This window comes from Vicugna pacos, chromosome 9, assembly GCF_048564905.1.
Source record: "Vicugna pacos chromosome 9, VicPac4, whole genome shotgun sequence".
NCBI lineage: Eukaryota > Metazoa > Chordata > Mammalia > Artiodactyla > Camelidae > Vicugna > Vicugna pacos.
This window is the reverse complement of record NC_132995.1, coordinates 7376737-7398551: the sequence shown is the minus strand read 5'-3', so window position 1 is coordinate 7398551 and position 21815 is coordinate 7376737. Positions and strand designations below refer to the sequence as shown.

Genomic DNA, 21815 nt, shown 5'->3' with positions numbered 1-21815 from the left:
CTGTAGATTGCCTTGGGCAGTGTGACCATTTTAACAATATTGATTCTTCCAATCCAGGAGCATGGAATATCTTTCCATTTTTTAAAGTCTTCTTTAATTTCCTTCATCAGTGGTTTATAGTTTTCTGTGTATAATTCTTTCACCTCCTTGGTTAGATTTATTCCCAGATATTTTATTACTTTGGGTGCCATTTTAAAGGGGATTGTTTCTTTACTTTCTTTTTCTGTTGATTTATTGTTAGTGTAAAGAAATGCAACTGATTTTTGAACGCTAATTTTGTAACCTGCTACCTTGCTGAATTCTTCAATCAGCTCTAGTAGCTTTTTTGTGGACCTTTTAGGGTTTTCTATATATAGTAACATGTCATCAGCATATAATGACACTTTAAAGGGGGTTAAAACTGGAAGCATATATAATTGTTTAAAAATAAAAATTAAAAATGTAATAGATAATAGAACAGATATTAAAAAGATTTAAAAAAGGGGGAGGTGTGCTTGTGGAGACTGTACACTCTTAATGATATTATTGAGAAGTCTTTCTGTCTTCGTCCTGTTTTGCAAACTCAGCTTGCTATTTCCAGAAGCCCTCTGTTGGCGCCCCTCATCCGTGCTGCTCCCAGTGCCTGCTGGCAAGCAGATCATGCCCCCTGCCAACACTGCAGTCAGGTGCTGCTCTCCTTCACGGTGGGCAGGCGGGTCACTCCCCCTCCCGATGCCACAGTCAGAAGCTGCACTCGGTGTGGTAGGCGGGCAGATTGCTGCCCCCTCCCAGCACTGTGGTTAGGTGCTGCACTCCTGCCAGGAAGGTGGGTGGCCACTACAGGTCCACACTCCGTAGGTGGGCTGGGAAAGACCGCGGAACAGCGCCGCCCCTGCTCCACACCAAAACTCAGCTCCTTGTTTGTCTTGGTAGCTTGAGTTCTCTGAAGTACCAGGGCAGAATGATCCTATATGCCTCCGGCTGGAAACAAGTCTCTGCCTGGCCTTTGAGGTTGCTAAGCCCTTAGGTATGGATTCAGGTTTCAACCCTGCCCCAACCTGGTGCCCGAGCCCCGCCTCTCTTTGCCCAAAAACCTTCCACGGGTTTTCAGAGATGGGGATATGGCATCCTTCCCCACCGAGGCACATCAGCTGTGTTGTTTTATGGAGGGCCCAGGTTTTCTGACCTTTGTATCCCCTCATCTACGGTGCACAGCACCTTGCAGTTCCCCAAGGCTGCCTCAGTGCAGCCGCCCCAGTCCTCCACCTGGCTTGGGCAGCATGTTCTGGTCCCCAGCTGCTGGCTCGCATCTCAGGCTGGGTGTCACAGGGACCCTTTGTGCCCGTTTAACTTAGTTCTGTCAGTCAAGGGATGCTCTGTACAGATCTGAGCCTTGGAGGCTCCGCCTCCATCCCACTGGCCTCTCCGATGGAGAAGGGTAAACCCAGCAAACAAGCATTAGTCCTCCTTTGCTGCACCCTCCCCGTGGGACCGGTCCCGCACTGTTTTGCCTTTTCTTCTTTCTTTTTTCCTTTTCTTCTACCAGATTTTTGGTGTCTGTCTTTTGAAGAGGGTGATGTTCTGTCGGAGTTCCGCAGGTGCTCTGGTTGGCTGAGTGGGTCCGTGGATGTGAGTTTTGGTGTATTTGTGGGAGAAGGTGAGCTACGAGTGTCCTTCTACTCTGCCATCTTGGCCCCCTTCCATCTTAAATTTTTAAATGCACAACACAGTATTATTAACTATAGGCACAACATTGCACAGTAAATGTCTAGGAATTATTCATCTTGTATTACTGAAACTTTGTACCTGTTAAAAGGCAACTCCCCATTTCCCCTTTCCCCAGCCCTTGACAACCACCATTCTACATTCTCTTTCTTCTACGAGTTGGATTATTTTAGATTCCTCATATAAGTGGAGTCATGTGCTATTTGACCTTCAATCTGGCTTTTTAAAAAAAACAACAACAAGCAAATGATTTATTTGCAACACAACCCAGTCCCCATTACTTCAATACAGCATGGGCATAGAAAAAAGTCACACTGCAATCGTTTTGTCCAAGACAGAACTCTATGCTTCCCAACACAGCAAGCCCATATTTCCAAGAGACCCATGCCCAGAGCCAAATGGAATACACAAGCATGGGCAGTTCTTATGTTGCTTCCTCTGGGAGGATCTCCTGGACCAAAAAGAGGTCTTGTCTTTGCATCAAAAGAAACAGAAACAGCAGGTGAGACAAGGCAGCATGCCCCTTCTGCTGTCCAGGGCTGGGAACAAGATTGTACTTATCTGGAGGCTGAGGTAGCTTAAAAAGAGAAGTCCATCCCAGGACCTGCTCCCTTATCTTATCCAGTAGGATGAAAAGAAGCAGTCCAATCTGGCTTATTTTACTTAGCTTAATATCTTCCAGGTTCATCCATGTTGTTACAAAAGGCAGAATTTCTTTCTTCTTTAAGACTCAGTAATACCCCAATGTTTGTATATACCACATTTTCTTGATCCACTTATCTGTTAAACATGCTCTAGGATAGACCATCTGTTAGGCTGAAGCAGTGTTTTTAACAGGGAAAATTGGTGGGGAAGATCTCCAAATTCATCTGCAGAAGAATGGGTAACTAAATTATAAATCTCAATACTAAATAATGAACTAGTTTTATAATCAACATGCAATGACACCCAAATATAAAACACTGAGTGGAAATGTAAGTTGATGAATGCATTATACAGTAGGCCATTTTTCTAAGTTTTAAAAGCTTCCATAAATACAGTATGTTGTTTACAGTCAGATGCCACACAGTAAGAGAATAATGCTTGATTGGGAATTATATACTCTATAATAATAATAATCATTATAATAATGTCATACAGATACAGGTAATGGAAAGAGAAGCTGCCTCCACTGCTCCATAATTTTATTTCTCATTTTAATAAAAATATTGACATAATTTTCGGTAACATTTATGTTATTTCTGTATCATTCTGTATATATGAAACAAACATTTAAAAAAATATGGGATGCCACAAAGTGAATTAGGGGTACCCTGATAATTTTTTTAGGGGTACCCTGTTAACTTTCAACAGTCAAGTCATCAAGGATGCAGAGATTTGATAATTCAAGGCTCCAGGATGAAATAACAAGTTTTATGCAATTATCCCCACTCATTCACATGTACATGGACAGGAGAACAAAGATCAATATGCATGTAAGATCCAGAAGCTTCTGAACGTTATTTCCATGGGAACAGCTCTGGAGGAAGATCTCCCAATTTCTCCTGGAATGCTTTGTCAAAGGCTTCAGCTTGGGCCACTGTGAAGTAATTTTTCCAGTCCCCAGAAATGCCTACCAAACATAAAATAGAGACTCAGGTCAAATCTAGGGATAGGTCCCAAGACCCCAACACATATCTTCCTAGATCTATTTCTTATGTCTACTTGACTTGGAGATCAGAGCTAATATAGCAGAATGACCATTGGTTATTTTGGGGAATGTGGTTCATCCTATAATGTTCTGCCTTCTGGACTCCCCATCCCACACCATTCCTATCCTTGTCACATGCGAAAATACATTCACCCATCCCAACTGGCCAGAAGTCAACCCATTCTAACATCAACTCTTAAATCCAAAAATCTCATCTGTATGTCCTGTAAATGAGGCATGGCTGAGACTCAAGGCATGATCCACAATGAGGCAAGATTCCTCTCCAGCTGTGAACCTGTGAAGCCAAACAAATTGTCTGCTTCCAAAATAAAACGGTAGGAAAGGCACAGGATAGATATTCCCATTCCAAAGGGAGAGATCAGAAAGGAGAAAGGGATCATGGATCTCAAGCAAATCCAAAACTTAGCAGGGCAAATTCCATTAGATTTTAAGGATTCAGAAGAAGCCTCTTTGTCTTCATGCTCTGACCTCCTGGCCCACTGGGATGGTGTCCCCCTCTGCCCTGGGTGGCAGCCCCCACCTGTTTGAGGTCTTTTGAATCATTTAATTTCTTCCTTCCATGGATTAGCATCCTGGACATATTTGAACTATTGGGTTCCAGGGAAATGGGCTCCTCCCACTCCATGCAATAGGTACTGTTCATTCATCTTGAGCCCGAGGATATGGAAATGATTAACCTTTCATCACAGAGGGCTTTACAATGTCTGATAGCAAGATAGACTCTTAGCTAAGTGAAAAGTCTCTCCTTATTCCTTTTTCCAGTTGAATTATTCTTTATAATTTTTTTTTTTGTTCATGATATTTCTCTATGCTAAATCACCAGCAGAGTAGCACCAGCACGACCTCTCCCAATCCTGTCCTTATTTTTCAGGCCAATCACAACTGGCAAATTGGCAAAAGTAGTGAATTAATCTGGTTACTGTTTGTGGAATGTGTATCTCCACGTCATGCTCTGAGGAGAGACTGAATGACCTCTCATAAGTCAGATGACCATGCCAGGCCTAATAAACTTTCTCCAAGTGCCTACAGACCACATCAGTACTATAAAAAGAGACCCCCTGATAAGGACTCATATGAGAAGTTCTCAAGTGATGAGCAATTAAAGTCGATACATTCAAACAGTCCGTAGTCCCAACGGTGAGTACCCTCTTGCAAGCACAAGAGTGCCCTCCGCATATTCTGATACATCCTGAAGGCAGACCGTTTTCTTTTACCTTTTCTCAAAAGACTTGCATTCTCCGTTAAATGCAAACCCCTCAGGAGGGAAAAATTGGACATTTTGTTCTCCTTCATGGCCTGGAAGGAGCTGTTCTTGAGGACGGAGTCTAGTTCTTCCGGCTCTAGTTTCTTGCCCAGGAATTGGCAGATCTTCTCCACAGTGCTTCTCGTGTCCTAGAAGAAATAAGAAAAATAGGAGTGTATGAAAGAGAAAGAACATAGCAAAGGAGATGAGAAGGAGGAAACAGCAGGAAGAGGAGGAAGAGGAGGAAGAGGGGGAGAGGAAAAGGGAAAAAAATGCACAGAGATGAGAAGGAATTGAGTTGGACATGACCAGGAGGACGAAAGGGGGAAAGTAAAGAAGGAAGATGCAGTGTGTAAAAGATGGGGAGATCACCACCGATTTCCCAGTATTGCTGAGTTCAGGGCACCTTAACAGTAAAACATAGGAGCTGGGTTTTCTAAAGTGGCTTTGGAAGGGTCTCTAGACAATTATGATCAGGATTGAGCAAGAAGATGTTCAGGGAGAACTTGGCAACGATTTAAGGGGTTGATTTCAAATCCTAGCCATGTACTTGAATAGTACTGTTTTCCACAACTAACATTTGAATAACACAATAGAGTTTTACTATATCACCTCAGATATTGTATTAATAAATCGTACTTGGCACCTGATCCTGGGAGATTATTATAAGAAGATGGATTCTTAAAACTAGAAAAGTTTCATTTTGAATCATAGATTTTCCTCTTAGAGATAGAATTCTTTAATTTTTTTCTTTATTCCATGAGCCTTCAATATGATCTAACAAAAAAAAACCCATACAACTGTAGAGATGACTATAATAAAAGTTCATTTTGCGACTTGAAGCATGATCACAGGAAGGTATCAGAGCATGTACCTGAGGCACATGAGCTAAACTTGTTACAAAAGTCTCTCTGGTAAAAATGAAATTCATGAGAAGACCATAGAGCATTGGACAGAAGTAGCCAGAAGAAGATGATAGGAAATAATATTTCTCAGATAGAAGCAAAAGCCTGTGTTTATGCTGTTTCCTCTTTTCTCCAAGATGCCACTAATAGGTAAAGTTCTTCTTCCTATGGCTTAATCACTTTAATTGATATTTTTGTGGGGGTGGGTAATTAGGTTTATTTATTTATTTATAGAGGAGGTACTGGGGATTGAACCCAAGACCCTGTGCACGCCAAGCATGTGCTCTACCACTTGAGCTATATCCTCCCCCACCTTTACTGATTTTGAGCATCGTCTGACAGCTTTTCCTGCCCATCACTGGTGTATCCAGTACTTGGCCTCTCAGTAGAATCACCCAGATTGATTTCACGACTTCCTTTTTCTTCTATCAGTCAATCTGGGATGTCAGACATATCTCTGGAACCAAACTTGCTTCTCCCCATTCCCATCTTGTTTCTCAGACCCCTCCCACCCCTAGGGTATCAGCAGCAGCATGTGACCTACCTCTAGAAATGACAGAACCAGTTGCCAGTGTGAGCATAAGCCAGTGCTTGAAGGAAGTCCTTAAGATGGTGTAAGATGAAACAAAGAAGAACACAATGAAGAGAGAGAGCATGGAGCTTGGAAAGTGTCAACCAGAAGTAGGACAGTGAAGACCCAGGTCGTTGTTCTCACTCCTAATGACCATTCACAAGGCTAACCTTTGACTGAGAAGGTGGAGTAGAGACACAGAGAAACGGAGGGAAGTTAGAGGGTGTGACGATGGTGAGAGAGAGCGTGTGCTAACTGTAAGAACAATAGTTACCCGTTTCATCTCTTCGTAGCTCAGTATCAGGAAGTTCTCCTTCTCTCTCATGGACATCCAGCCACGAGTGTGGTCAAACCATGATCCGTATATCACTGCGTGGGGGCGGGGGGAGGCAGAGAGAGTGAGTAGATTACAAACTCTATGAAAGCAGGGACTCATGCATTAGCTTCACTCCTGTGGGCACAACTGCTAGCACAACGCAGGGCACATTTAGGCCTGTTATAACTATTTACTGAATAAATTAGTGTTATTCAACATTATACATTTACACTCTAATAAGCCTAGTTCATCTGGAGCAGATTTTGCACCCAGGTTTCAAGGGTCTCTAAGGGAGATCCTCTCCAGAGACCCATGTGTCCTGAGGACCGGCATTCCTGTTGCCCCTAGTCTGTTCAGCATTTAGAATTTTTGGTTGATAGGTACATTCCAACAGCCTTTGCTTTTTTTTTTTCCATTCTCCTTGTGTGGGAGTAACAGGGCACACATAGGCAAGATATTGGGAGAGTGGTGAGGTTTACAAGATACGTCTCCATCACCCACCACTACTGACTGGACTTTCCTGGATTTTTGGTGACAGCTGAAGCACAAGCCAGACTAATTTATACACCAAATGGCAAGATCAGCTCCAGCACTGGGCAGTTGTTCTTTTCATGTCTAGGTTTCCGCCATATGTTTCACTGTTGCTCTTTTTCTGAAGGAGTAACCCAAAGCAAAGCAGGAGACAGGGCTCAAGAGTTCACCCAGGATCAGCTCAATAAGAACTATGACCTGCAAGCTTTGAAGATTGGACTTTAATGCTGACGGAAAAAAATTCGGGGAATATGAACTGTTCAATGTGTAACAGACGGTTACAACATAGCCTAGAGGGGCCAGAGGACACACAGTTGAGGACATCAATAAAGAGCCTGTGATGTTACTGAAGGCGAGAAGTAGCAGCGGATCTGATTAATAGAGCCCGGATGGAAGGAGTGGCAAATGAACATTCATTCTTCAGCCAAGGCGTGTTAGCTGCTTACTATGTGGTACGCACCACTCTAGAGCCTGGACTCAACAAGGAACAACCCAAAGAGCCTACATTGTAGCGGGGAGACACGTGGAACAAACAAATAAACAGAATCCATACTCATTGGTGATGAACCCTAAGGTGGGGAAAAAAAGATAAAACTGCAGACATGGGGAGAGGTGCTATTTTATACATATAGTGTTGAGAAGGATGACTTCCTACATAGACCAGAATGAAGATATTAATCAAGGTCGTGAGACTTGGATTAGATAAAGGAAGGCAGCGAGGGGCACGAGGAAATGGGGTGGGAAAGAGATGACCCTTGTGAAAGGTCAGAGTCATGCTAGCCTTTGGGTGAGGGGTGGTTCTATTTATTGAATAAGTTAAACCTGCAGTAGAAGTTTGAGATTTGGGAGGAAATGTGTTCAATTTTTTTTAATTTTAACTTTGATCTAGACTAACCCTTTAATTCTACAAATCCAGAAACTATGTCCAGTGATTAGGAGTCGCTAAAGGTCATAGGGTGAGCTAGTTACAGCGTCAGGACCCTCGACTGTTGCTACGTCCCCGGGACCATCACCAAACCCTCCACTCGCCCAGAAGGAAGTTCTGCTGGACACGCTCCCCACCCCCCAGCTAGGAGCCCTCTTTAGTAAATAGTCTTGGGCCCCAGTCAAAGGGCAAGGTCCACACGCCCGTGACCCGATGGTTGCCTATGAGTAAGAGGGTGTGTGTAAGTAACTAGAGGGAAGATGGTTCCAGGTCCAGGGCAAGAAATGCGTCTCTGGGCTCTCCTTGGTGACTCTTCCTCCAGAGACACTAGGTGGGTATAATACTCTCTACCTTGCTATCCTCTGGTGGGTGAGGGTTCAGGGGTGGTCTGGTTACAGCACTTAATGGGCCCTCCCCATCCCAAAACAGAGATCAACTCTCCCCAGTGGCAACTGATAGGACAGTCCTGCCTCCTCCCCCTCAATTTTGAACATCCTGAATTAGAGTTATCTATGGTTCTCTCCAGCGAAGATGTCCATGAGCTGTTAGAGAAACAGGTCTGAAGCCAGGGAGACATATCACAGCTGAGATATCCAGCTGGTCACATAGTTTTGAGAAAAACTGCAAATTTTCAAATATCTGAGCAAGCCTAGAAATTCTGCACAATTAAAAATACAGAGATCCTACAGGTAATGCATGCAGTTTTGAGACAGATAGAATAAGAGTATTAAGGGAGTTTCAGAAAGATACATCTAAGAAATGATCAAAAGTTAAGATTGTGCTGTCCAGGAAGGCAATGAAAAGTTTCAGAAAGCCACAGATTAGGAGAGTAGAGAAGAACGTGAGTGCTCTGTGTTAGTCCTAGGTCCTGGAGACTAGTACTCAGAAATTAGCTAGGATAGTTTATGATCGGGCAAGCTGAAAGGATGGCTGAGGTTCCACTGCTTTGCAAGAAAGTATTAGAAAATTTGGGTTCCAATGGTGATGGAGCCTTGTACCCATGCATTGGTAAGATGTAGAGGCATCAGGCCTAGTGAGAAAAAAAAAAAGAGGTCTGATAAGGGACTCTGGCAACCCCTCAGTTTCCATATTTTACATTCACTCACCATTTCCTTGCATGAACCATTCAAAATATTGTTCCAGCGACTCTGGCTTCTTAACAAATGTTGCAGTACGCCAGAAAAAGTAACCAGACACCAAAGTATCTTTGGGGTTCCTGATGAGATAAATCACCTTAAAGAGAAAAAAAAGGTAATAAAAAAAAATCAATACAGTTGTTTTCCAACTTTCTCGATCATCATAAAAATAGAGAAAAAGCCAGTTCCTAGAAAATGCCCATTAAATATCAGTGGATCCTTTTTAATAAATTAATTATTGCATTCATTAATCAAATATTTATTTTAAAGTTCCTATGAACCAGTCACTGGGGTAATACTAAGAATAAAACAATGGAGGAGGGAAGTATCATCCTTTCCCTTTGGGATAATATGATTCTACTCACAATGGGAAGCACTGGAAGATTTTAAAAGTTGTGTGATATTATATTTGTGTACTATAGTTTAAAGATTACTAGCAGAATAGATTGACAAATTACGCTATCCTCATAGCTACACGGCAATACACACACACACACACACACGCACCCCACCACCATGAATAAATCTGAGACATTATTGCTGGGGGAAGTCCTGGAGAGGACATGACTGCCAGTTGACCTGTGAGCTGGACCCGGGCAACTGGAGGCACCTCACCCCTTTCTGTGTCCTTGGAATATGTGTTCCATTTGCCTTTCTTGCCCTGGAAGCCCCCCCAAGGACCCAGTCTTGAGATGGTAATGTGGTGTTGAGACCATCTGGAGTGTGTACGTGACTGAACTCAACTAAAGCCTCTATGTAAACTTTTAAGATGGGGTGGGCAGGTGCAGAAAGCTAATGGCCTTGCAGCTGCCCAAGGCAACCCTCCTGGCGAGTAAGTTCCCTTGTTAATTAAACCTGCCACCTCCCAGTCTGGAGTGGTCTGTCTCTTTCTTTGGTCTCTTCCTGCCCTCTGCATATGGGGTCCAGTTTCAGATTATGCCTGGCAAGCAACTAAGGAGGTTGCAAATCAACAATTAGGTTGAGTGAAAGAAGCCAGATGTTCATGCGGTCTGAGTCTATGGATATGAGGTTCAAGAACAAGCATAACTAATCTATAGAGTTAGAAGCCTAGGGAGAGGTTACCTCTGCGGGTCGGCATTGACGGGGCTGGGGGTGCAGGAGGAAAGTTTCTGGGGAAGTGCAAATCTTCTAAATCTGGATCTGCAAGGTAGTTGCCTAGTTTGTACATGTGTGAAGATTCAACAAGCTCATATTTAAGACTAGCGCCCACGTACACACACACATGCGAGAACAATTGGCATTTGAACATCTGAGTCATACTCTGCATTCTGCACCAGCTATGAGACATTATTCTAGGCCTCAGCTCTCTCTGGGCCTCAGTTTCCCTACATAGGGATTTAACAAAATCAGTAAGTCCTATGTAGCTAGGTGAATTAGAAATAATCCTGGAAAGTGATGGGTTTAAAAAAAAAAACACCTTTATTGTGCTGCAACACATTGTGAAATTTCCAAGAGAACTGAATAATATTCTAAGCTTCACAATCTACTTTTTAAATTGAAGTATAGTTGATTTACAATATTCTATTGCTTTCAGGTGTACAACATAGTGATTCAATAGTTTTATAGATTATACTTCATCAAACTTATTACAAAATAGTGGCTGTATTTCTCTGTGCTATCCAATATATCTTTGTTGCTTCACAATCTAATTTAAGCATAACACATTAAAAAAATTACAAACCAATTAACCCTTTCTAGGAAATTATGTCTCTAAAAACAATCTGAGATATGCTAGATCCTGGATACCCGTGGCCCATTCTGGGCGCCATCTGTCAGCCCCACCAGAGAGTCAGGTAGCTGCTTAAGCGCAATAGACAGCTATTTATAGAAGTATATACTGGTTAGAGGGGAGAAGGGTGTAGCTCAATGGTAGAGCACATGCTTAGCATGCATGAGGTCCTGGGTTCAATCCCCAGTATATCCATTAAAAAAAAAAATCTAATCCTCCTCACCAAAAAAAAAAAAAAAAAAAAAAGAAATACATGGTGGTTACAAAACCCAGCCAGGACCGGTAGTTGCCCTGAATTTAGGCATTGACTTATGAATATGCTGCCTCTCCTATGGGTAACTCCAGTGCTTCGACCGAAACAACAGGAGGCATTTATTGACGAATTATTTTTTAGAGCAACACAAGGGGGTTATCTGGTATATAATATAGTTATAAAGTCTGATTGGGTTTAAAAGGAGGTTTTCTAAGATTTGACATTATTGTTTCACTTTGTCTCTGGTTTATATCTGGCTAGTATAACCTGTAGAATGATTTTACACCCTTGTGTTCAAGTCTGCACGGTGGCACCACCAGATACAGTATCTCAGGCGCCGCCCCATACCTACTGAATACAACTACATTCCAACCAGATCTCCAGGTGATTCCCACCCAGGCAAATTAAAGTGTGGCAAGCACTGATCAAACACATCTTGACTATTGTGCACTGACCTTGGCCTTGGAACTGAAGAAAGACTTGGGGAAGAGTTGGATGGGGAGGTGGGAACTGATGAGTCGTGGGCCTTCCTTATCCTTTATTACATCATATCCAGAGAAAGTCTCTACCCAGGGTGAGCGTTCCCATATGGGCACAGATTGGATCCACTTGGTATCCCCTTTGGTATGAATCAGGCAGACTGTTTCAATCAACCAGTTCGTTCCTGGATTAAGAATCAAAAATTATGGTCAATCATTTTCATCTGACTTAAAAAAATTGTGATAAAATATACCTATCATAAAATGTACCACCCTAACCATTTTCAAGTGTATAAAGTTCAGTAGTGTTAAGTATAATTACACTGTTGCACAACCAATCTCCAGAACTTTTTCACCTTGTAAAACTGAAACTCTGTACCAATTAACAACAATTTTCTACTCCCCCCCCACCTCCAGTCCCTGCCAGTCCCTGGTAACTACCATTCTACTTTCTTTTTTAGTGAGTCTGGTTACTCTAGATGTCTCATTTAAGTAGAATCATACAGTGACTGGTTTATTTCACTTAATATAATGTCTTCACAGTTCATCCACGTAGCACGTGTCAGAACTTCATTCTTTTTTAAGGCTGAATAATATTCCATTATATGTATACACTACATTTTGTTTATCCATTCACCTGTCAGTGGACACTTGGGTTGCTTCTACCTTTCGGCTATTTGCTTAACTCCTTTGAATATATTTCCATGGTCCTTGGCTTTTCACTGTCACACCACTTTCAATGTCTTCAGCCTTAGTCCTTGCCCAGTTGCAGCCCCTCTACTACCCCTCCGTCCATAGAAACATGATCCACCCCCTTTCAGTCCCTTGGATTTGCCAGGATCTCTTCTAATCCCTGACCATTATCCATGCTGATACCTTTAACTGAAAATATTCCTTTTCACAAAATAATTTCACATTCATTCTTTTCATCTCAATTTAGATGCTACTTCTTCCACTTTTTTTTGACTGTGATAGTTGTGTTTTATTCCCTGCCCCACTCCGCCTGTTTTATTGATATAACTAAGAAATAAAAATGTATATATTTAAGGTGTACAACACATTGATTTGATATATGTATACATTGTGAAATGATGACCACAATCAAGCTAATTAACATATATATCATCTCATGTAATTACCTCCCATCCCCATTTCCTCTGTAGACCTCACTGCTCATCCTCCTCCACTCCTCTGCACAAACACCTGAATCTGCCTCAAGATTCACTCTTATGGGTCCCCTAATACCTTTAGATTACCCACTCTGAGCACTCATCTGACTGTGTAACTGCCGGGCTAAACCCTTTTCTCTGAACGTAAGTGGTCTTAGGGCACAGTTCTATTCCTCCCAATGCACTGTCAACATATAGAAAACATTCCATTTGTCTGCTGAATAAATGAGCCTGTCTCAGTATCTGATTCCACTTCCTTACCTGATTTGGGGTAAGTCAGCAATATGACGTCCTCATCTTTAAACACAAAATTCTCCCACACGTCTCTCAAGAGTTCAGGTGAGTAACCTGTGGACGGGAAAGCTATCCCTTCAAACCACACATAGTCGTCCGTCATCATGAAGAGCTCTTTGTACCTCGTGTAAGAGTTTCAACTGTAGTCACTGTTGGCGGTTGCAGGAGCTGCTGGGAGATTAGTTTTATAATAAAGGTAAAGCAATCATTAATCTTTCCTAGTTTATTGAGGAGTGTGCCTGCTGATAAAAGTAGATGATCACAAGATTGAGGATATTGAGCAACTGTGAAGTCATTCAGAGAACATTCAGGGGTAATTTGGGTTTGAACTCATGGGAGAAAACTGGGAATTTAGCAACAAGCTCAAGGATGGAGAAATGCGGTGAATTAAAAAAATTTATTCAAATAAGCTTTATTTACTTTTTTTGTTTTTTCTTTTCTTTTTTAAAATAAGCTTTATTTTTTACAGCAGTTTTACATGTATAGAAAAATTGCAAAGACAATACAAAGAGTTCCCACTGTCCATAAGTTATGCAGATTTCCGTAATTTTTATCAAACGTCCTTTTTCTGTTCCAAGACCCCATCCCAGACACCACATTAAACTGAGTTTTTATGCCTCTTTAAGTCTCTTTGGGCTGTGACAGTTTTTCAGAGTTTTCTTGTTTTTGCTGACCTTGACAGTTTTGAGGAGTACTGGTCAGGTATTTTGGAAAAGTCCCTCTGTTGGGGTTTGCCCAATGTTTTCTCAAGATTAGGCTGGGTTTATGGGTTTGGGAGTGGAAGAGCATAGAGGTAAAATGACATGTCAGCCTGACATATCACTGCTGAAGTTGACTTTGACCACTTGGCCGAGGCAATGTTTGTTACATTTCTCCCCTGCAAATTTACCCTCTCTCATCCTCCCTTTCTATGTGGCATATTTAAAACATGAACTCTAGACCTGAATGCATTAGTGAGAACGCATTGTGTAAAATGTAATTGAGTGGGCAGAGGGTATAGCTCAAGGGGTAGTATGCGTGCTTAGCACGCATGAGGTTCTGGGTTCAATCCCCAGAACCTCCTTTAAAATAAATAAGGAAATAAATAAACCTGATCACCTCCCCCACCAAAATAAGAAAAATAATACAATTTTAAAAAATTTAATTGAGTCCTATTTTTGCAAAATAATTGTCTGGTACCATTCAAATTGTCAAATTGTTAATGAAAAAGAAAAGAAAAGAAAAGCTGAGGATATGCTCCAGGTTAAAGAAGAATGTAAACTAAATCCTGGGTTGGCTCCTAGGCCACAAAATATGCAATAATTCATTATCAGGACAGTTGGCCACATTTGGATACACAATGTGAATTAGAAGATAATGTTGTGGCAATACTAAATCCCCCAGTTTCTATCATTTTTGTGTGGTTATAAAAGAAACATCTCTGTTCTTAGAAAATATACACCGAAGTTTTGAGGGATAAAAGGGAATAGGATCTGTAACTTACTCTCAAATGGCTAAGAAAAAAAATTAATATTATATGTGAGGAAAAGAGAGAAAATGTTGCAAAATGTTACCACTCGTAAATCTGTGTCAATTGTAAACAAGAATTCTTTGTGCATTTCTTCTAAGATTTCTTTAAATTTGAAGATAAATTTTAAAAATTTGAAACTAAATAAATAGATACAATGATGATAAAATGCTGGAAGGAAATTGAGAAATCACGGATTGATATCTTTCTTTCTGAGCACAACTCAATAACCTCCTTTAGACTTCCTGATGTGAGGTTGAGTTTAGATTAAACCATAACTGGAATATAGGAACCAGTTCTCCTTTCCCATTTAATCATTAACACACTGAGAATTTACCAACTGCTTCCAGGCTTTAGGGACTGGGCTAGGAGAATTCTCGTATCTGCCACAACGAAAATCCACAATAACAATTGTTTTTTATTGCTTCCCCCCAGTAGAGGGCTCTAAGGGCCAATGGCTTCCCATGTTCACACGACAAGCAGAAGGGGGAGTCCCCACTGAATATATGGAATATTGACTCTAGGAGCACTGAAAGAAACATCCAAATAATAAAATAATACCATTTGCAGCAACATGGATGGACCTGGAGATTGTCATTCTAAGTGAAGTACGCCAGAAAGAGAAAGACAAATATCATATGATATTGCTTATAGGTGGAATTTAAAAACAAAACAAAACAAACAAAACAAACGTACTTACAAGACAGAAACAGACTCCTAGACACAGAAAACAAACTTATGGTTACCAGCGGGGGAAGGGGGTGGGGAGGGATAAATTGGGAGTTCAAGATTTGCAGATTCTAACTACTGTATATAAAATAGATAAACAACAGGTTTCTACTGTATAGCACAGGGAACTATATTCAATATCTTGTAGTAACTTATGGTGAAAAAGAATATGGAAACGAATATATGTATGTTCCTATGTGACTGAAGTATCGTGCTGTACACCAGAAATTGACACAGCATTGTAAACTGACTAAACTTCAATAAAAATATATTTTAAAAAAAGAAAGAAAAGAAACATCTAGGTTTCTACCACTTCCCTGTGAGTTTCAGTCAGCCAAAATTATGACCATCGAGTGAATGATCCAAAACCCAAATTTAAAAAAATTTCTTGAAATATTTATTGACTTGTCAGAGTCTGAGTTAAGAAAATAGTTTTTAGGTTTCGATTAAGTATTTGAAGTCAGCACGGGTGCTTTTTGAAAAAATCTGTGATCAAATACGTGTAACAAAGTTGACCACGGATGACATTCAGCCCCTTCACAATTTGGACAACACTGTTGTCCTGAGACTGCTTCGTGGGTCTGGGAGGCATTCCCACCGAACGAAGAAAGCGCACATGTGACTTGTTTATTTCCCCGAGAATGTTCTCACTTGAGTCGAAGTCAGGAGTGTTGCTCATGCGTTTCTGATGCTGTGGACAACAGCATCAGAGCTCTCATAGTCCGTTTCTTTTGTTCTTACCGTTGTCATTCGGGCGCAGGGATTCTGAGTGACGTTTGGCCGCACAGCCGCCCTCCCCGTGCAGCCTCAGATGCGCCGGGCTCAGGGCTCGCACGGGCCTGCGGGCCTCTGGGCGTGGCCCTGCCGGGTTTGTAACCCTCGGCGCTGCTCTTCCAGATGTGGAAAGGCCCCGGCAGGCCGCAGGGTGTCAGTCCAGCACCCAGCACCACGGCGGAGCCGACGACTGGGAGAGCCACCCAGACGGCATGGTGCGAGTGGCCAGCTGCTCCCGCCTCTTTCCCCGAGGCCGATTTTCCTCCGTTGTTTGTTTGGCTGGCTGTTCGTCTCCGTGTTGGACGATCCGCGGTGAGGGGTGTGCTCGCCGTTTATTGTTCTTTTCAAGATTATGTAAATGAGAAAGAACTGAGATGGGGGCGCGGGCGGGGGCGGGGGCGGTGCCAAAACCGTGCAAGGCTCCAGGCACCAGGAACACATCACGTAAGAGCCTTTCTCAACCTCTGTGCGAAAACAATGTTCTGAAGGGTGACGAGAAGACAGGGAAATCCGCCTCTCTGATTAACCCATGTGATGCCTTCCTGTGTTGGCGTTGCTTTTATTTTGTCTCGTGGCCTGATATTTACACAGTAGATGGACGTAAGACCTGACCTGCGTACCTGTCTATGTGCGTCTGTACGTAGTGCACAGTAACTTAAAAATTCCCAGTACAATTGATTTTTCTGCTTGTAATTCTAGAGTCTCCATTTCCACACTGTGGTTTCCGTCCAGGAGCGCAGCTCCCTAAGCCCTTCTGCCTGCTAATGGGAGGTCTCTGAAATGTGAGGTGTCCTTGAATGAATGCTTGAAACCTTCAACACCCTCTCCTTAGTTTTTATTATTCAGTTATAATTTTATTATAAAACCCAAATTTTAAGGCAATAGCGTTTAAATTAGAATATTTTATAGTCAAGAGAACGATCAGCATCTTTTTTTCCCTGCTGTTTATTCCTGAGCTAGATCAATAGACTGAGCACCTATGTGTCACACAAGGTGCTTAGAATCCACAGATTTAAGTCTGACTCAGCTGTTGACCTTTTGTGCTTTTGAGGAAGAAAGACAAGAAACCAAACCATGTCTAACAGCGTAATAAGTGCTATGAAGGTGAAAATGAAGGAACCTATGAAAAGACAGAGGAGGGGAAACTCACTCAAGTTTAGGGGACAGGTGAAGTTATGAAAGGAGGTGATATTTAAACTGTTACCTCAATTGAGTGGAACTTAAGGAGCAGGTATAGCTCAGTGATAGAGTGTATGCTTAGCATGCATGAGGTCTGGGTTCAATCCCCAGTGCCTTCATTAAAAAAAAAAATTGTTTTGAGTGAAACTTAGCCAAGAAAAGAGGTGGAAGTAGCTATGTGTTTAGGCAGAAAGAATAATCTATATATAAAGATCAAATGTTACATTTTAACCAAGTAGTTAAATATTTCAATATTTTTTCATTCCTTATAGTTGCCAAATAATTCTAGATAGTGATAGTAATCAAAATGATACTGTGAATAGCCAATAATTATTGAGAGCTTACATGTCAGTAATATCCCGATCACCTGATACAGTGTCCAGTATCCTGGTACTACAGCCTTTCATCACAACATGATTATACAAATTACATGCAGAAGTTATTTTCTTCTATAGTCTTCTCCCACTCCATACCTCATAGGCACTAATAAACTGGATAAAATTGTTAATCTTACTGGAATTATATAGCCAATGAGTGGTTGGGTGAGACTTACACCCAGCTGCTTGGACTCCAGAGCCTATGATCTGTACTGGATTACAGTTATCCACACGTGACACCCGAGTTCACACTCTGTACTGTACTAGAGTTGTCACCGAGTGATACCCAAACTGCAAATTACTTATAAAGAATTAAAGCAGCTGTTTTAAGGAAATTCAGTGAGCTACAAGAAAACAAAGAAAAATTTAAAAATCAGGAAATCAATACATGAACAAGATGAAAAGTTTAACAAAGAGATAGAAATCATAAAAAAAGAACCAAACAGAAATTCTTCAGCTGAAGAATACAGTGGATGAAATGAAAAAAATGCAATAGAGAGAACTAACATCAGAATGGATCAAGCAGAAGAAAGAATCCATGAGTTAGAAAACAGGAAGTTTGAAATCATCCAGTTCAGAGGAGAAAAAGATAAAAAGAATGAAAAAAGAGTATGGGACACCATAAAAAGAAATCTGCAAATTATTGAAGTCCCAGAAGGAGGAGAAAGAGAGAAGGGAGTAGAATCTTGAAGAAATAATGGCTGAGAACTTCCCAAATCTGGGGAGAGATTTAGATATCCAAGTTCATGAAGCTCATAGACCCCTAAAAACTAAACTCAAACAGATTCTCTCCAAAACACTATAATAAAACTGTAAAAAATTGGGGGTGAGGGCATAGCTCAGTGCTAGAGCACATGCTTAACAACTTAGCATGCAAAAAGACCTGAATTCAATCTCCGGTATCTCCATTAAAAAAGGAATATTAAAGAAAAAGTAAGTATTAAAAAAAACTGTCAATAATTAAACATGAAGAGAATATCTTAAGCAGTAAGAGAAAAGAAGTTTGTAACTTACAAGGGAACCCCCATTAAGATTACCAGTGGATTTCTCAGCAGAAATATTACAAAGAGGGAGAGGAATGATATATTCAAAGTGCCCAAGAGAAAACCCTGCCAACCAAGAATACCCCATCCAGCAAAGTTACCCTTCAGAAGCGAAGGAGAGTTAAAGACTCTCCCAGGCAAACAAAAGCTGAAGGAGTTTATCATCACTAAACTTGCCTTGCAAAAAATGCTGAAAGGAGATCTTCAAGCTGAAACAGAAGGATGCTAATTAAGTAACCCATTGGTAAAGGTGAGTAAGTACATAGATTTAGAATACTCTAACACTGTAACATGACGGTAGAAAGGTTGAAGGACATAAGTATTTTCTTCTTTTTTAATTGAAATATAGTCAGTTATGACATGTCAATTTCTGGTATACAGCGTAGTGTTTCAGTCATGCATATACATACATATATTCCTTTTCATATTCTTTTTCATTATAAGTTACTACAAGATATTGAATATAGTTCCCTGTGTCATTTTAACTTGATTACCTCTGAAAAGACCTTATTTGGAAATAGGTCTGTCACCTATTAACAGAGGCAATCAAGTTAAAATAAAAATAAAATAATAGAAAGATAAATAAAATAACATTTCCAAATAAGATCACATTCTCAGGTACTGGGGGCTAGGACTTCACCATATTTCTTTTGGAGGACAAGCTTCAACTGAAGAGTGACAGCCATCAAACTTTAGATCTCTTGGATTTAAAAGCAGAATTAGGCAAGTAACTTTGAGTTGGCAGACAAAACAAAAGAAAGGAAATATCTCTCTGCCTTTTGAACTATATACTCCGTTGCAACATCAAAGTAAGCTCTGTTTACCAAAGGCTAACACAGTGCTTTGCATAAAGAAGACACCTGAGGTTTATTTAACCAGCAAACAGGAAGCTCAGCCATACCCTTTCTCAATAACTGAACACTCAACCAATTTGAGTAGTGGAGTTGATGACATCTTATCTGTCACCAGAATTCATCATCTCAGGTTGGCCATATTATGATCAAGGTGAGTGGGAGGCACACCTCCAAACCAGAGAGAGCCATGGAATTTTCCCTGGTGCTGAATTTGGTTTTACTGTTCCAACTGCAGCAGACCCCAGAGGCAATTAGATCTGTCTTCTGGCGCTGGGGGACCAACAGCCTGAAAGAGGAGCGAGACACTGGGACAGAGCAATCAGTATCTTTGCCATCCTTTCCTGAGTTTCTTTGGCTTATTCCAGAAGTAGAAACGAGGAGTGGAATACAGGAGAGGACTTTGACTCCTACTTTGATCTGTTTCTAAGCACAAAATGCTTCTGACACCAAATATGTAGGGTTTTTCCTCATACTAAAAACCACTTCATTACCTCTCCAGATACCAGATGGGTGTCTTACAATTTAGTTCATTCTGAAATTAACTACCTGGAGCGAGCATCAGACCCCACAGGTTAAGGGCTCAGTGCCACGAGACTGACCCCACTTAAGAGGCCAGTCAGTCCTGATACTTCTGACTGACTGGGTATAAATCAGGGTTTCCACAAACCCCTCCTCAGGTTCAATAATGTGCTAGAAGGAGTCACAGAACTCAGGAAGGCACTTTACTTACTATTAATGTTTTTTTTTTATACAAGATTACAATTCAGGAACAGCCAAGTGGAAGAGATGCATAGGGAGAGATATGGGGGAAGAGGGGTGGAGCTTCCATGCCGTCTCTGAGCTTGTCACCCCCCACTGCACTTGATGCATTCACTACCAGTAGCTCTCCAAACCCCATAGGTCAGGTTTTTTTTTTGTTTTAGAGGTTTTATTACCTAGCTTTATTGACACATGGTTGACAAATAAAAATTGTATATATTTAAGTTGTGCAAGGTGATGATTTGATATATGCACACATTGTGAAATGGTTACTACAACCAAGCTAATTAACATATCCATCACCTGACATAGTTACTCTTTTCTTTTTGAAGTGAGAACATTTACGATCTTAACAAATTTCCAGTCTATAATACCGTATTGTTAACTATCATCTCTATGCTGTACATTAGATCCTCAGAACTTATTCATGCTGCATAATGGAAACTTTGTACCCTTTGATTAACGTCTCTCCATTTCCCCTACCCCCAGCCCCTGGTAACCACCCTTCTACTCTCTGTTTATGTAAGTTTGACTTTTTTAGATCTTCTATAGACAGAATATTACGACTCCAGTACATTTGTAAGGATTATTCAGATTTCAGTTATCTGCCTGTAAGATTCAACGAATTTGGCCAGGATCCACATTTATCTCCATCTCGTACCCCCTTCCCCTCAGTGAATGAAAAAATGTGACATGAGATCCATGTGTGCAACAGTCTTTTTTGAGTTAGAGTTTTACTGATCAATAGGCTGGCCGCTTGCTACATTGAAATTTAAATTAAACAAAATTTAAAATTTATTTCCTCAGCTGCTGGCCATGTAGCTATCTAAATTGAAAGTAATTAAAGCCAGATAAAATTGGACACCCAGTTCCTCACCCATATGAACAACATCATGAATGCTCAGCAGCCACATAGAGCTAGTGGCTACTCTACTGGTCCCCAAAGATACAGAAAGTTTCCATAATTACGGAGAGCTCTGTAAATAAAGAACGTTGCCTGCAATTCCAGTTCCACAGTGATAAAGCCCTTAGCCACTGCAGCTGCTCACCAGTGGTACACCCTTAGGATATAGGATGGAGAGAAACAGGAAGCATTCTTTGCTTTGGATACCGTCCCTAGATAGTTAAAATACATATCTAAGGAATAAGTTCAGTGATCCCAGATTCTTGCATCTTCCCATATACAGACAAGCACTAAAATCATGAACTTGAGACATCTCCTGTTTTGTGATCAGCAGCAATCTCTTAATGTCCAACTACATGTTTTTTTTTTTTCCCAGCAAAAAAAACTTGTATATATCCTGGCTCCTTTCTTACCTTCTCAGAGCTACTTGAAAGGCTCTCTCCCAGCTATAGTCTTCAGTAAGATCCACGAATAAAACTCAACTTGTAACTTTTAGGTTGTGTGGTTTTCTTCAATTGACAGTTTTGGCAACCACGAAGTCACTCAGGGCAGACTTCTCTCCTCTGCTTGAACTCTACAACGATTGGCGCTTTGGTACCATCTGAGGCCACTTGTGCCTGTCTGTCTCATTTGTAAGTCCAGATGATTGGCCAAATCTCTCCTGGATCTTGGATCACCTGTTATTGGCTGACCATCCTGTTT

At 41.1% G+C, this 21815-nt stretch overlaps 1 protein-coding gene across 1 annotated transcript; it reads right to left on the bottom strand.

Annotated features, from left to right (window-relative positions):
• Positions 1-3098: 3098 nt before the first annotated feature.
• SULT2A1 (sulfotransferase family 2A member 1) lies at positions 3099-21651 on the bottom strand. Its single transcript, XM_031681971.2, has 7 exons — positions 21527-21651; positions 12955-13158; positions 11501-11709; positions 9013-9139; positions 6409-6503; positions 4630-4807; positions 3099-3316 (listed from the first exon to the last, which is right to left on the bottom strand). The coding sequence occupies exons 2-7, from the start codon at positions 13091-13093 to the stop codon at positions 3204-3206; spliced, it is 861 nt and encodes a 286-aa protein (XP_031537831.1). The 5' UTR covers positions 13094-13158; positions 21527-21651; the 3' UTR covers positions 3099-3203.
• Positions 21652-21815: the final 164 nt, after the last annotated feature.

Coding starts and splice junctions, on each gene's coding strand:
- SULT2A1 (XM_031681971.2), bottom strand. CDS start 13,093: ATGATGACGGACGACTATGTGTGGTTTGAAGGGATAGCTTTCCCGTCC. Junction 9,140..11,500: donor TCTTCAGTTCCAAGGCCAAG/GTCAGTGCACAA, acceptor TTTCTCTTTAAG/GTGATTTATCTCATCAGGAA. Junction 4,808..6,408: donor GCTACGAAGAGATGAAACGG/GTAACTATTGTT, acceptor TATTTCTTCTAG/GACACGAGAAGCACTGTGGA.